Here is a 16956-nt window from a genome sequence, read left to right on the forward strand (position 1 = left end):
GTCATTCAATGAAGATTATATATTTCACACAAGGGGATTTCTTAGGCTGATACTCAAAACCTATTCATGCATCTTAAAATTAGTCCAGTGAGCATATTACACATATTACAGTGAGCAGATCAGAAGCAGCAAATTTGAGTTGGGGTTCAGGGACTGTTAGGGGGAGACACAATAACAGTAGCAAGATTTGTCAGCTGAATGCTTGGCATGAAGGAGTAGACTGAAAAACTAAAATGCAGACACAAGAACTCTTTAAAACACAGCAGTATTGGGCCGTAGTTTTGCAAGGACCTTGTATTATAGTATATTATATTAATTGATGTAATCATTTCTCTTGAGTATCAATAAAAGCTTGACTTTTTTTCTATGTAAGATAGCAGAAAGTATATAACATATTTTAGAAAGATTTTTATCCAATATGACAAAAAATTTTAAAAGTGGTTTTTTCACCCAAAGGGAGTGACGGATTTTTCAGTTATATGAAAAATTTGCTTGGGGAACAGCTTGTTCCCAGATATGTGTAGGAATCAGTCATCTGATACTCTTTTATCCGTCAAGTTTTTCTACCTATAATTATTGTTACCTTTGGTTAGTGATGTTTTTAGAAGTTGGATTAGGTCATCTGATACTCAGTTTTCTTTGTTTTTCATTTGTTTGGGCTTCTGTTTTCCCTAGTAAAGGACTTTATCATTCAGTACTCAGGTAGCACTCTTCTTTCCCATAGGAACCGAAAAGGTAGAATTTTGCGTTTCTGCTTCTCTGTTTCCTCACTGTCAAATACTGAGCATTGCTGCTCTGCTTTCCCCCGCCTACCTCAAGAGAAGACAGTAGCTCTTGACACTGTCTTGACACTGGGCTCTTCTGTGGTAAGAAACAAACCAACAGACCTGCCAAATCTGTGTTTTGCTCTATATACACAGACCCGTTTTGTGTGTGAGCTGCTGCTTTCCAGGCCTTGTTTGGGACTCTAAGCAAATGATAACATTTTAATGGGACGTTTGGCTCTTGGAGCATCTAGCTTGTTTAAATTGCTCTTGAAAAGCCCCCCACCCCCACCCCTGCAACCACCCCTGCCACCTCTAGCTCCCAGATTTGTTAAAAATCAAGTGCTTTTTCACTTCATTTATAAAGTGGTAGTTTACTTTTTTTTTTTTTTTTTTTTGCCTATTTAGAGGAATGTCTTGTTGACCTTTTATATGGATCACAGAATCTTTTGGTCTGTTCTAATTGTGGTATTGTTCCGTTTTTTTGCGTGAGGAGACTTAAAATCCTAGACATCTTGGGCCAAACTGTAATAATTTAATGTGTAAGACTGACGGCTCTTTTTCTTTCCTTATTGCCAGAAACTTGTTGCACAAATGAAACAAGATCCACAGGTAAAATATTATTTTAATTCATTTAATTTTTAATTGAAATGATTTAAAATTAAATAATCATAAAATACTAAAATATAGACTGTACTTAAGTTTAAAGAGCTATCCTCTTAATAGTGATTATTTGTAGCACATTGATCTTCATGTTTTAAGGGTTTAGGAAAATCCAGTCATTCTATTACAGTATAGCTATCATTTCATTTTTGTTACTGTATATTTTGCTTTTATGTTAATTATTTTGAGTATTTTGAAAAAAATATTGAGAGATAATGGTCTTCATATAGCTTAAATTTTATTTCCATAGCCCACTTACTCAAAATCAGAGTTTGTGAGTCTTTCTGTTGTCTCAGCATTATTGAAAGTGGTCCAGAACCATTCATAATTACTCAAAATGTTTAGTATAGATACTGTACAGAACATTTAAATACTGAATTCCACTCTGTTCAGGGAGAGAATCTTAGAAGATTTTTTTTTTAAAGCATTATAGAAACTTCTGTTCTGTGTCCCTGAATAGAAATCTTTCTAAAAAGTTATCTTATTTTCTATTGATTATATTTTTTGTCCAGGCAGTGTCTCTTTTGCATGCATTATTTTGGTAGGTCATAAGTGTAGACAGTTCTTATCAGGCTCTCTCAGGATTTCTCCCTTGCATGTATCTATTCATAAGCTGTCACAGAACATCTAGATCCATACACACACACACACACACAAACACACAAACATCCATATATACACATTTAATATTTGTGTTACATTTAAATAATACATAATTTGAATTATACAATAAAATATCTATACTATAAACATTCAGTAAATATATTAATATATAAATATATATAATATGGAAAGATTATGTAAATATTTATTTTATATAAAATATATATGTTTTTAGTTTGTTAAACTTACCCTACGTGCTGCATTGTAAAATAAAGTAAAATAAATTCTTTTTTTTTCCAATTAGAAAAGTTGTAAGTTTACAGAAAAATCATGCATAAAATAGAGTTCCCATATTCTACCCTATTATTAACACCTTACATTAGTGTGGTGTATTTGTTACAATTGATGAAAGAACATTTTTATAATTGTACTACTAACTGTAGTACATGGTTTACATTAGGGTTCACTGTGTTGTATGTTTTTTTTTTTTAAATTTTTATTCTAGTAACATATGTACAACCCAAAATTTCCCCTTTTAACCACAAACATAATTCTTGAATTGAAGAATGATACTGAGGCAGATTCATTTTTGGAACTGGGAAATAATATTCATCTCTATCAGTTTTGGACCCAGTGGCCTCTGTTTTAACAACCACTGGTTCTGAAAGCTGGCATTGGTAGCCCACACTTAAAAACCTTTTGACACTCCAGTTTTCACGAGCAGCTTCTCCTTATTTATTTATTTATTTTGTATATTAGGCAGAAGACCTTAGGTTAACAGATCCTTATACAGCTAATGTGGTAACCTACATATTGACAACTAAAATATTAGAAAACTTTAGCATTTCTAATGTAACTGGTGATCATGTGACAGAACAGTTCCAACCCTAAGAATCTGAGGGTGTAAGTAGTTGGATCATCTTGTTGATGATCTTATTACAGGCTTTACAAGAAATGCACCTATAGAAAGGAAGTTCTGGGACCCAGTCAATGTGAAACTCAGTAGAGGAGGAGGGTGTGTGCCCCAACCTTGGCAGAAGAGTGAATTGAAAGAATTAGATATGAAAGAGTCAGGTAAATGTAGTCTGTCATTGCAGGTGGTGTTCAGTTTGCTAATAGGCTGTCCCACATTAAGTGTTTGAAAATTTTAATTTTGTGTTTTTTCCCACTTGAGTGAAATGTAAGCATCAGCTCAGTGTACCATATCTAAGATAGTATTCTTTTTTTTTTTTCTGATTCCTAGAATTTTAGAACTAAGAAAATGCCCTGATAGTCAGTGTGTTAATGTGAATGATGTAGTGTTAAGGCAGTTGCAGCACTGACAGCTTTTCAAATCTAGGCTAAAATAACAAATGTACTCTACTAAATAAAGGAGAGGGCAAGTGGAGAAAAACCTCTTATCTTTATTGATAATGCCGTTAAGCATGCTGTGTATGCATACTTATAATCTCCATTTCCCTGCTTTGCTGATTAGTGAAGCTTTAGGTTTTCTGTCAACTGACACTTGTATAAAGAATAACAATATTTTAGTATAAAGGTATTATTAGAGTGCAAGATGCTAAAATGTGAAACTTCTTGTAATTTAAAACAATGCAAAGAAGCTGCCATTTTTTGGTGTTAGGAGCCTACATTTAGGATCTGTGCATTAGTTGGTTATAATGTGACTATACTGTTTAACTAAGCATGACAGATTTGGCTAAATGCGTACGTTTGTTTCATCATTTGTAATACAGTATGCATAAAGTCTTCTTGCTACTGTTTGTTAACAAATGAAATGTCTTTCTCACAGATATTTTTTCTTTCCAATCAGAATGCTGATTTAAAGAAACAGCTTCATGAACTCCAAGCCAAAATCACAGCTTTGAGTGAGAAACAGGTAGAGAAAAGGGAGGGGGGAGGGCATATTTTTAACATTGTTTTTTAAAGATACGTCTCCTCGAGGCTTCTAAGAGAACTGCTGTTTTTCCTCATGTGTGAAAATAAGTGTGGGCAGCCAGACTCAGTTTTAATTTTGTTTGAGCTGTGTTTATCTATTTTTATTTTTGGTTGAAATCAGACTCTAGAGTATCCCATGGGTATATGTTACTGGCAAATACCTAAAAGCAACGTGGCAGGCTGCCGTTAACTGTGTTAATTAAACTCTAGTTTACCCTTAGGGGAAAGGGGTAAAGGAAATTAGTGGGAGTGTGTGATAGAGATTCTTGAAGCTGCTGTATGTGCCTCCTTAACTGTTCTGAAATCTTGAGATGACATTTAACTTACCATGGAGAGAATGCTTGTAAGTAAACTGCTCTAAATGTAGGTTTCCCATTCCGAATATTCTCATACCTTTATGTTAATCTTTATTAGATATTGACCCACTATTGCATGAAAAAAACTTGGATGGAACCCTGTAAGACTTATTCTGTGTAGGGCAAGAGAAGAACATCTTGCTTTTTTCCAAGGACACTTGAAAAGTATTCTTTGGAATTTCCTGTATAATGACTTTCACTTCACCAATTCAGGCAGTTCCTGCCACCAGGTGGAGTGCAGCCATTGGTTGAGTTTTAATTAAATGTCTGTGGTAATCTGACAATGCATTCATATTCTTGTTCCTTCACCATCCCTCTCCCTTAGGTTAAAAAGAAAGGTTTTCTACCTTGGAGTACATGAACGTTTGAATTAAAAGGATAAGGTGATTTGCAGTTGATAGTTCATCTTACTGACATTGAAGATTTTTGACTAACAAAAATTCTCATGTATTGATTTTCGTTGTTTTTTAAACTTGCATGTAGTGAAATGATAGCAATGAGAATAATGTATTCTTGGAGGTTTCTGATTGAGTTTGTATTGTGTGTTGTGTTTTCATTTAGCTAAGTGGAGAAATAAACTTGGAAAACTACGGTATATGGATTAAAATTAACAAGTTGTTACTATTTCAGAATAGAATCTTTTTCCAAGCTGAGTGAACAACTTATTTTTCTCTCTTTTTCTCTTCTTTTATCCTATCCCCATCTTGTCTTCTACAAACTGATGGTATTTTGGATTATGAAATTGCCATATTAAAATTGGGAGGGAATGGGATGGTGGAGAACAATTTGTAAGAAAAAGTATAAGCAGAGTTTGTTAGTATGTATTGGGTCTAAAAGTGGTTCAGTTCTGTAAACTCAAAATGATATGTGTTAGTGAAAATATTCTAGCTTTAGAATTCTGTTTGCACTGAGCTTCCTTATAGTTTCAGAGTTATTGTGACAGGATGGCAATGAATAAGTCACTTTTGCTGAAAAATTCACCTCTTCCAGCAGGGAAAGAAGGTGAGAACTGACTCCTGGAATGGCGGTAGGGGATGCAGTCACAAAATTGACAACCCATTTGGGGATAATGGAACATTTTTGTTTTTTTTTTTTTAATGTTTATTTGAAACTTTTGTTTGTGAGAACTAACATAAAGGTTTGGTTTATCTCTGTAGCAATTTTTTCCTGCTATGAACCTCACTTAATAGAAAATTGTACCCATTTATGTTCAGTAAGACATTCCGTCAAGTGGCATATTTTAGTTGCCATCTGAACTAAGTTTGCATTTTAGAAATTGGAATTTTAAAAAATATGTTTAGCAATATAAAGTGAAGAAAACTAGAGTTGGAAACTGAAATGCAATCTTGCAGTTTTATATGTTGAACTGATAAAACAGCCTTCTTAATGGAATAGAAAATGTATCATTTTGGGGTAGGATAGTACCTGAAGGAAGCACAGATAAAAAGTTCAAAAGCTAATTCTTCCTCAGACTTACTTCCAGCATGAGACATTACTATTTGGTTTAAAATAGTTTTATCTTAGAACAACTTCCTAATGTCACATGCTCAGCCTTTTATTTTTTCCTTCTTATAAGATTAACTTATTGTCTGGCAAAACTTACTGATTTTCATTCTACTTTAATAACTAAAATCTGAAGTATCTTACATGACTGATACTCTGTTTTAGTATTAATTTTTTGTTGCAAGAAATTTTTAAAATACAGAAAAGTTCAAAGAATAATATCATATTTCCAGAAATAACAACTGTTAACATTTTGTCCTATTTGCTTCCATTCTTCTATATGCATTTTTTTCAGTACTCATTTTTCTGTATCTACTTGAAAAATTGATTATACAAGTAGTGGATGTGTACATTTTCTTATTTTCTTTTATTAAAAAAACTTTATAGAAAGACACTTAGAAGTTCTTACAATAGGTACTTGATAGTTCTTATTTATTATTGCCACCTTAATTCTTAATGCTTACTAAATTTCTTCCTAAGACTAATTGTGAAGTGATGCACTCCATTTGGGAAAGTAGGGTCTTCAGTGAGCATCCTTTGTGGATAAAACCCAGTGAATTTTGTTGAACTCTTTGTTAGAAAGTTCTAGAGCTTTTAAACAGTGACTTGAGATTTCTGTTTAGAAGCCATCTATGGCAGATTTTGAAGTCAGCTTCCTAATGAACAGGACTTCAATTTGTGGTTGATAGTTTTAATTCAAGACTTGATTGGCTAAATAAATTGTATGCTATGTAACTATTAAAAATCATGTATTTGAAAAATATTTAAGTGACGTAGGAATACGCCCATGATAAAATAAGGGAAAAAGTACACACAACTTTTTATATGATTATAATCCCATTTTATTTGTGTGTGTTTTGTAATATGTAGGTATGTGAATGTGTGTAAAAACAGTGCAAATATAAAATGTTGAAAGGTTGTGAGTTTACAGGTGGTTTATTTTTTATTTATATTCATACATATTTTCAAAATCCCCTCAGTGAACATGTTTCCATTTTATCAGAAATAAACTAGAAGCATTATTTTAAAAAAATTTAACACCAAACTCTTTTCTGTTCTAGGGATAGTTAGCATTTAAAATCTAATGGCATTCTTCTCGTAATATATGAACCACTCTGATGAGAGAATCCAACCATTTTAAACACTAGTAATGCTGAAGTGTGGAGACAACTCTTAATTTCTTTAACAGGGTTCAGTTTCATTCTGCATCTTTCTCCCACCTTTATTTTTGATGTGCATACTTAGTCTTTTGCTTGTCAGAACAGAGATTCCGATATTGGAGCCAACACAGTTGCTTTAGGGCTCTGCTTCCATTCTACATCATTGTGGAAGCAATCTTAACATCCTGAAGTTTGTTTTGCTCATCCATGTGGTGAATCAGGCTTAAGCCATAGTAATTCAAGCTTCTGCTGAGAGTTAATAATGAGAGCCCTGTTTAGAAATGTGTGTATGTGTGTGTAATTATTAAGAGTTCTAGCATTGGGGAATGCAAAAACAAGTAGGCTCTATTTAGGCTTAACTTTTAAAAAGAAAAATTAATTTAGCTGTTGCAGAGTTCAATTGTCTCATGAGGCCTACCATAAACTTACTCTATAGCAGTTGTTGTGGGCAAGTGTTTTGTCTGTAAGTTCTTTTTATTAAATATTTTAATTGGGTTTTATTAACCTGATAGATCTCTGGATCTGCACCAAAATGTGATAGAATGAGCAAGGAGTTAAATTTAGCATTTATTAAATCTATTGTCCTAACTCAGAACTCAAAAGACCAGTTGGAGGACTTTGAACTCTTCTGTTAGCTTAAAAGTTACAGCAGCGTGTTTTCATTTTGTGTTTATTTAGGAAGGACCATCACTTTTATTTTATATATCTAAGAGGAAAAAGGAGGAACCTTTAAGGATTTACTAATTTGATGTACTTGTTGCTTGTGAATAAAATAATTCAGAGTTTAGCTGGGGAGAGTGAAAAAAAGTTTTGGATTGACTGTAGGTTATGTCCCAGAACACAAATAGGTAAACATCTATTATGGAACCCTTAATTTGCTGCATTTATTAACAAGGTCTTCATATAAAAGGAATGAGCATATTGATAATGATGTTCAAACCAAGCTGATGAAGACAAATGACTCTTAGTTCTCAATACAGATTAATTTGTTAATTAACATTTAAGTACTCTTAGTTCGCTATGGCCTAACTTTATGTTAGAAGGTAGAAATTAATTTCATTAAAAAAGCCCATTTCTAACTCATAACAATGATCCTTACTTTCCAGAAACTTTGATTTTAAAAGAACCCATAATATAAGTGCTTAATAAAAACTATATTGTTTTAAATCATAATGAGATCACATATGAAAACACTTTTTCCCAGTTTGTTTCCTGTTGTGAGTTAGGAACTGTGGAGAGAGTCCAAATATGAGAGAAAAGAGACACAAAGTGTATTGCTGAGAAGGTCAGTGATAAAAGGTCAAATGAGCAGAAGAGGTGGAGGAGAGGTCTCTATAGAACTTTGGTAGGATAAATGCCTTCCTCAGCAGTCTGATTTGTAAGAAATACATTGTTTAGGGATAGAGATGTTACTGGTTTCATGGATTAAGCATAGATTGCAACCACATTTGCCCTCTGGGCTTCCTTCTAGCTCATTCATGTCTGAAAGAGAGCTCTGTATAGCTTTTCATCTGTGAAAAGAGGAAAAATTCCTTGAGTATTAAAATATTCAAATATGTAATTTGAGGTTTGTTCAAATTATTGTTTTTTATAATAATATATTTCACATTCTGTGAAAATGAACTTTTCTTAACACCTGTGTTTTTCTTCATTATAAAAGTAATTACTATGTAATTTTTGGTAACAAATTGTAAAATACAGAAAGATGCAACTTTTAAAAATTTATTATTCCTCTACTCAGAGATAGGTGCTGTTAATGTTTCGGTGCATACTCAAACCACTATTACTTCTCACCTGAAATTTATTGAAATAGCTGGATTCTGTGCTTTGCCCATACCCACATTACCAGGTATTTTTCACAAAGAATAGTGCATGATCTTTTGAGCATGTAGTATCTGATATTTCAGTATTCTTAAAAATGTTTGGTGGCTTTTATTTATATGAATGATAAATTTCAGAATTCTTAACATGGTCTACAAGGCCTGCTCCTCCATCCACATCTCAAGCTATTTGCCCCTCTGTGATCCAAGAATATTCCAAGTTCTGCCCTTCTCAGAGCTAGTGCATCTCTGTCACTTTACCTTCCTTCTCTTGGTCAGGCTTGTAGTCACAGCTTGATTGTTACTCCTCATAGGAGCCGTTCCTGAAACCTGTTCCTCCAGTCAAAATGAACTCCTTCTGTTATAACTTCCCATTGAACCCTTCTTTTTTCCTTCCTAGCTGTGCCAATTAGGATTAGGTTCAGCTGTGAATGACTGAAAACCCAAAATAAAAATGGTTTAAACAAGGTGGACTTTTATTTCTCTCTTATATATAAAAGTTCTGTAGGTGGGCTAAGTGCTTCCACAGTGTCAGGGAACCCATACTCTTCCTATTCTGTTGCTCTGCCATTCTCAGCGTGAAGCTTCCACGTCATAGTTCAAAATAGCTGCTCCATCTGGTAAGAAGGGGAAAAGCAAAGAAGAGCAGGCTCTTTAGTTTTAAGGATGCTTGCTAGAAGTTGCACGCACCACTTACAATTTGATCCCATTGGCCAGAACTGAGTCACATGGTCCCACCTAGAAGGCTGGGAACTGTAGTCTGGTCCAGGTGGACATGGCCAGTTAAAATTCTATTACTGAGTAAGAAGGGGAAAAGAAATATGGGGATAACTAGCAGTATTTACCACAATAGCTCATCGCAATTTGTAATTATTCATCTATCTCTATGATTATTACTTTAAAAGTCTCTGTCTTCTTCACTAGATTATTAGTTTCAAGAAGGTAGTGACCATATTTGTTTAATTCTGTATTCCTAATATAGTATTTAGCATAGCATAATAATTAGCACAGAAGAGGCATTTGTGTTGTTGAATGAATTAATTTATTCACCTGATCTTTTTCTTTGCTTATAAATAATTATCTTTTTAAAGAACAGTACATCTTGCTTTTATGCTGCTTTTTAAACAATGTATTATGAACATCTTATCAAACACTTTTTGAGTGTTGAGAACATGATTTTTAATAGCTTCAAATATTTAGTTGTCTGGCTATATCATAATTTATTTAATTTGCCCTCTGTTCCTTGATGATAGGTTGTTTCCATGTTTTTGCTATTATAAATATTGCTATGATAAATATCCAGTTACGTGAATCTGTGTTTCTTTCTGATTGCCTTAGGATAAATCCCTAGGTGTGAGATTACTGGGTATATTGGTCAGCTATTGCCATAACAACTCTGTGTAACAAACCACTGTTTTGTTGCGTGGCTTACTACAATAAGTTTATTTTTTTTTTATTTTTTTTTTATTATTTTTTTTAATCTTCATTTTATTGAGATATATTCATATACCACGCAGTCATACAAAACAAATCGTACTTTCGATTGTTCACAGTACCATTACATAGTTGTACATTCATCACCCAAATCAATCCCTGACACCTTCATTAGCACACACACAAGAATAACAAGAATAATAATTAGAGTGAAAAAGAGCAATTGAAGTAAAAAAGAACACTGGGTACCTTACTACAATAAGTTTTTATTCTCACGCTGGGTCTGTAGGTCACCTGAAGTCTGATTTAGGTTTGGGCTTGGCTGGGCACCTCTGCTTCAGGTTGTAGCTTGAATCCGGGCTACAGTTAGGTTAGGTCTGCAGCTGAGTTAGGTCTGCTCTAATTGTGTTTGTTTTGAGTTGTCACCTGAAGGGGCAGTAGATACCTGGGGCATACAGACTCATTTCATGGTTTATCATCAGAGCGCAAGAAGCAGGTCAAACTACCAAAACACATTTTAAGCCCTTTCTGGCAACAAGTTAAGGAACATTTCATTATCCAAGTCAAGTCACATGGCCAAGTTCTGCACAGTTACATGGCAAAGGGCATGGATGTGTAGTGTTCTAACAAAGAGGATGTAAAGAATTGAGAACAATAATTCATCAACTGTACTTGTCAAAGAAACTTACTGCATTGTGCTGGTTTGGATATATTATGTCTTCCAGACAATCCATGATCATTAGTGCAATCTTGTGGGGGCAGACTTATTAGTCTTTTGATTAGGGTGGAAACTTTTGATTGTTTCCATGGAGATGTGACTCACCCAACTGTGGGCAAGACCTTCTGATTAGATTATTTCCATGGAGGTGTTACCCCGCCGATTCAGGGTTGGTCTTGATTAAATTATTGGAGTCCTTTAAGAGGAGAAGCTAAAGAGATGTTTTGGAGAGAGAGAAGCTAGAATGTGTGGTCCAGAGTTTGCCCCCGGGAGAAGCTAAGAGCCGACACCTTGACATTTGATTTATCCACTCATCTGTTGAAGGACATTTGGGTTGTTTCCATCTCTTGGCAATTGTGAATAATGCTGCTATGAACATTGGCATGCAGATATCTGTTCGTGTCACTGCTTTCTGATCTTCTGGGTATATACCGAGAAGTGCAATCGCTGGATCGAATGGTAACTCTATATCTAGTTTTGTAAGGAACTGTCAGACTGACTTCCAGAGTGGCTGAACCATTATACAGTCCCACCAACAATGAATAAGAGTTCCAATTTCTCCACATCCCCTCCAGCATTTGTAGTTTCCTGTTTGTTTAATGGCAGCCATTCTAACCGGTGTTAGATGGTATCTCATTATGGTCTTAATTTGCGTCTCTCTAATAGCTAGTGAAGCTGAACATTTTTTCATGTGTTTCTTGGCCATTTGTGTTTCCTCTTCAGAGAACTGTCTTTTCATATCCTTTGCCCATTTTCTAATTGGGCAGTCTGTACTATTGTCATTGAGTTGTAGGATTTCTTTATATATGCAAGATATCAGTCTTTTGTCAGATACATGGTTTCCAAAAATTTTTTCCCATTGAGTTGGCTGCCTCTTTACCTTTTTGAGAAATTCCTTTGAGGTGCAGAAACTTCTAAGCTTGAGGAGTTCCCATTTATCTATTTTCTCTTTTGTTGCTTGTGCTTTGGGTGTAAAGTCTAGGAAGTGGCCTCCTAATACAAGGTCTTGAAGATGTTTTCCTACATTATCTTCTAGGAGTTTTATGGTACTTTCTTTTATATTGAGATCTTTGGTCCATTTTGAGTTAATTTTTGTGTAGGGGGTGAGGTAGGGGTCCTCTTTCATTCTTTTGGATATGGATATCCAACTCTCCCAGCCCCATTTGTTGAAAAGACCATTATGGCTCAGTTCGGTGACTTTGGGGGCCTTATCAAAGATCAGTCGGCCATAGATCTGAGGGTCTATCTCTGAATTCTCAATTCGATTCCATTGATCTATATGTCTATCTTTGTGCCAGTACCATGCTGTTTTGGCAACTGTGGCTTTATAATAAGCTTCAAAGTCAGGGAGTGTAAGTCCTCCCACTTGGTTTTTCTTTTTTACAGTGTCTTTAGCAATTCGAGGCATCTTCCCTTTCCAAATAAATTTGATAACTAGCTTTTCCAAGTCTGCAAAGTAGGTTGTTGGAATTTTGATTGGGATTGCATTGAATCTGTAGATGAGTTTGGGTAGAATTGTCATCTTAATGACATTTAGCCTTCCTATCCATGAACATGGAATATTTTTCCATCTTTTAAGGTCCCCTTCTATTTCTTTTAGTAGAGTTATGTAGTTTTCTTTGTATAGGTCTTTTACATCTTTGGTTAAGTTTATTCCTAGGTACTTGATTTTTTTAGTTGCTATTGAAAATGGTATCTTTTTCTTGAGTGTCTCTTCAGTTTGTTCATTTCTAGCATATAGAAACACTACTGACTTATGTGCATTAATCTTGTATCCCGCTACTTTGCTAAATTTGTTTATTAGCTCTAGTAGCTGTATCGTCGATTTCTCAGGGTTTTCCAGATATAAGATCATATCATCTGTAAACAATGACAGTTTTACTTCTTCTTTTCCAATTTGGATGCCTTTTATTTCTTTGTCTTGCCGGATTGCCCTGGCTAGCACTTCCAGCACAATGTTGAATAACAGTGGTGACAGCGGGCATCCTTGTCTTGTTCCTGATCTTAGAGGGAAGGCTTTCAGTCTCTCACCATTGAGTACTATGCTGGCTGTGGGTTTTTCATATATGCTCTTTATCATATTGAGGAAGTTTCCTTCAATTCCTACCTTTTGAAGTGTTTTTATCAAAAAGGGATGTTGGATTTTGTCAAATGCTTTTTCAGCATCTATTGAGATGATCAATTGATTTTTCCCTTTTGACTTGTTAATGTGTTGTAATACATTGATTGATTTTCTTATGTTGAACCATCCTTGCATGCCTGGAATGAACCCCACTTGGTCATGGTGTATGATTTTTTTAATGTGTCTTTTGATTCGATTTGCAAGTATTTTGTTGAGGATTTTTGCATCTATATTCATTAGGGAGATTGGCCTGTAGTTTTCCTTTTTTGTAGCATCTTTGCCTGGTTTTGGTATTAGATTGATGTTAGCTTCATAAAATGAGTTAGGTAGTGTTCCATTTTCTTCAATGTTTTGAAAGAGTTTGAGTAAGATTGGTGTCAGTTCTTTCTGGAAAGTTTGGTAGAATTCCCCTGTGAAGCCATCTGGCCCTGGGCATTTATTTGTGGGAAGATTTTTGACGACTGATTGGATCTCTTTGCTTGTGATGGGTTGATTGAGGTCTTCTATTTCTTCTCTGGTCAGTCTAGGTTGTTCATATGTTTCCAGGAAATTGTCCATTTCTTCTACATTATCCAGTTTGTTGCCATACAATTGTTCATAGTATCCTCTTATAATTTTTTTAATTTCCTCAGGATCTGCAGTTATGTCACCTTTTTCATTGATTATTTTGTTTATATGGGTCTTCTCTCTTTTTGATTTTGTCAGTCTAGCTAGGGGCTTGTCAATCTTGTTGATCTTCTCAAAGAACCAACTTTTGGTGATAGTTAACCTCTCTATTGTTTTTTTGTTCTCTATGTCATTTATTTCTGCTTTAATCCTTGTTATTTCTTTTCTTCTACTTGGTTTAGGATTGGTTTGCTGTTCATTTTCTAGCTTCTTCAGTTGATCCATTAGCTCTTTGATTTTGGCTCTTTCTTCCTTTTTAATATATGTGTTTAGTGCTATAAATTTTCCCCTCAGCACTGCTTTTGCTGCATCCCATAGGTTTTGGTATGTTGTGTTCTCATTTTCATTTGTCTCTACATATTTAGCAATTTCTCTTGCTATTTCTTCTTTAACCCACTGATTGTTTAGGAGTGTGTTGTTTAACCTCCAGGTATTTGTGAATTTTCTAAGTCTCTGATGGTTATTGACTTCTAATTGTATTCCATTGTGGTCAGAGAATGTGCTTTGAATAATTTCAATCTTTTTAAATTTATTGAGCCTTGTTTTATGTCCCAGCATATGATCTATTCTGGAGAAAGTTCCGTGAGCACTAGAAAAGTATGTGTATCCTGGTGATTTGGGATGTAATGTTCTGTATATGTCTGTTAAATCTAATTCATTTATCAGATTGTTTAGGTTTTCAGTTTCCTTATTGGTCTTCTGTCTGGTTGATCTATCTATAGGAGAGAGTGATGTGTTGAAGTCTCCCACAATTATTGTGGAAGCATCAATTGCTTCCTTTAGTTTTGCCAGTGTTTCTCTCATGTATTTTGTGGCACCTTGATTGGGTGCATAGACATTTATGATTGTTATTTCTTCTTGTTGAATTGCCCCTTTTATTAGTATGTAGTGGCCTTCTTTGTCTCTCAAAACATCCCTACATTTAAAGTATATTTTATCTGAGATTAATATTGCTACACCTGCTTTCTTTTGGCTGTAGCTTGCATGAAATATTTTTTTCCATCCTTTCACTTTCAATTTCTTTGTGTCCCTGTGTCTAAGATGAGTCTCTTGTATGCAACATATTGATGGTTCATTTTTTTTGATCCATTCTGCGAATCTATATCTTTTAATTGGGGAGTTTAATCCATTTACATTCAACGTTATAACCGTGAAGGCATTTCTTGAATCAGCCATCTTATCCTTTGGTTTATGTTTGTCATATATATTTTTCCCTTCTCTCTATTAATATCCTTTATTGTACCCATACCGAATCTCTTTAGTTCTGAACCTTTCTCCAAGTCTCTCTGTCCTTTCTTTGTTCCTCTGTCTGTAGGGCTCCCTTTAGTATCTCCAGTAGGACAGGTCTCTTGTTAGCAAATTCTCTCAGCATTTGTTTGTCTGTGAAAAATTTAAGCTCTCCCTCAAATTTGAAGGAGAGCTTTGCTGGATAAAGTATTCTTGGTTGGAAATTTCTCTCACTCAGAATTTGAAATATATCATGCCACTGCCTTCTCGCCTCCATGGTGGCCGCTGAGTAGTCACTACTTAGTCTTATGCTGTTTCTTTTGTATGTGGTGAATTGCTTTTTTCTTGCTGCTTTCAGAACTTGCTCCTTCTCTTCCGTGTTTGACAGTGTGATCAGAACATGTCTCGGAGTGGGTTTATTTGGATTTATTCTATTTGGAGTTCGCTGAGCATTTTTGATTTGTGTATTTATGTTGTTTAGAAGATTTGGGAAGTTTCCCCCAACAATTTCTTTGAATACTCTTCCTAGACCTTTACCCTTTTCTTCCCCTTCTGGAACACCAATGAGTCTTATATTCGGACGTTTTATATTATCTATCATATCCCTGAGGTCTGTTTCGATTTTTTCAATTTTTTTCCCCATTCTTTCTTTTATGCTTTCATTTTCCATTCTGTCATCTTCCAGGTCACTGATTCGTTGTTCAACTTCCTCTAGTCTTGTACTATGAGTGTCCAGAATCTTTTTAATTTGGTCAACAGTTTCTTTAATTTCCATAAGATCATCTATTTTTTTATTTAGTCTTGCAATGTCTTCTTTATGCTCTTCTAGGGTCTTCTTGATATTCTTTGTATTCTGTACTGTGGTCTCATTGTTCATCTTTAGTTCTTTGAGTAGCTGCTCTAGGTGCTGTGTCTCTTCTGATCTTTTGATTTGGGTGCTTGGGCTTGGGTTGTCCATATCGTCTAGTTTTTTCATATACTTTATAATTTTCTGTTGTTTTTGGCCTCGTGGCATTTGCTGAACTTTATAGGGTTGTTTTAGGATGTGTAGACCAATTGAAGTCCTTATCTCTAATTTATCAGATCTACAGCTTCGTGGAGTACACTTTCTCTAACTAACCAGCAGGTGGCGTCCACGAGCCACCTGTTCTCCACAAGCCAGTTCTCCCCTGCTTTGCCTTTGTGGTGGGGGGAGTGAGTCTTGTGGGGTTCAATTGGTGTACCAAGCTTGCATGTGTAGTTGGTATTGCCCGCCCTATATATGGGGCGTGTTTCTGGGCAGTCAGGGAGGGGGGGGTGGCTCTAACAATCAAATCTCCCTGATGATCCTGGAGTTTTAAAGCTGCTGCAATAGTCTAATCCTTCAGTTCATTCCTGCCACAGTTTGTCTCTGCCACTGACCCACAAGTCCTTGGTATTGGCATATGGCTCCTGAGACTTGCAAGTGGGCCCCTCTTCCAGGCTGTGCACCCCCTGGTCCTCTGTTGAGGGATGACTGTGCTATGTCACAGGTGAGTGCCATCCCCCCAGAGCAGTTCTGGGCTGCTGGGCTGTGTAGGGAGGTTCCCAGTCTGCTGAAATGATGGCTGAATGGAGCTTTGTTAATTCACCCTGCTCCACCTTCCCAACTCTGGGACAACCAGCTGAGGTTGCAGGGAAGGCTAATGTCCACGCCCAGTTTTGTGGAGTGTGCCTGTTATTTGAAGTACTTCTGTCACACTGGGTTGTGTGGGGCAGCTCTGGGCTATGGGGCTGGCGATGGGCAGGAGTGTTTCCTGTCCACCAGGATGATGGCTATGAGCGGACACCCCCCTTTTCTTGGGAAGTTGTGGTGTTTAGTGAATTTTCTCAGCCACTGGATTATTGCCTTTTGTCTCAGAGCTCTCTTAGTTCTGCTCTTGTCTTGACCTGCCCAAATTGCAAGTCTTTGAAGCTTTCTGTATTGGGCTTTTTAGAGTAATTGTTTTAGAAAAAGAAAAGAGGAT

General features: G+C 35.6%; 1 protein-coding gene across 20 annotated transcripts in view; it reads left to right on the forward strand.

The window, feature by feature from the left end:
• Positions 1–16956, forward strand: part of PHF21A (PHD finger protein 21A) — a 282142-nt gene that overhangs the window by 40380 nt on the left and 224806 nt on the right. For 14 of the 20 annotated variants that reach the window (XM_037838633.1, XM_037838635.1, XM_037838639.1 and 11 more), the window contains 2 exons: positions 1344–1376; positions 3820–3906. In XM_037838633.1, coding sequence (XP_037694561.1) covers positions 1344–1376; positions 3820–3906 — 120 coding nt within the window. The remainder of the gene's footprint in view (positions 1–1343; positions 1377–3819; positions 3907–16956) is intronic. The other 6 variants (XM_037838652.1, XM_037838650.1, XM_037838651.1 and 3 more) reach the window with 1 other exon arrangement.

Source organism: Choloepus didactylus, chromosome 6 (genome assembly GCF_015220235.1).
Source record: "Choloepus didactylus isolate mChoDid1 chromosome 6, mChoDid1.pri, whole genome shotgun sequence".
NCBI lineage: Eukaryota > Metazoa > Chordata > Mammalia > Pilosa > Megalonychidae > Choloepus > Choloepus didactylus.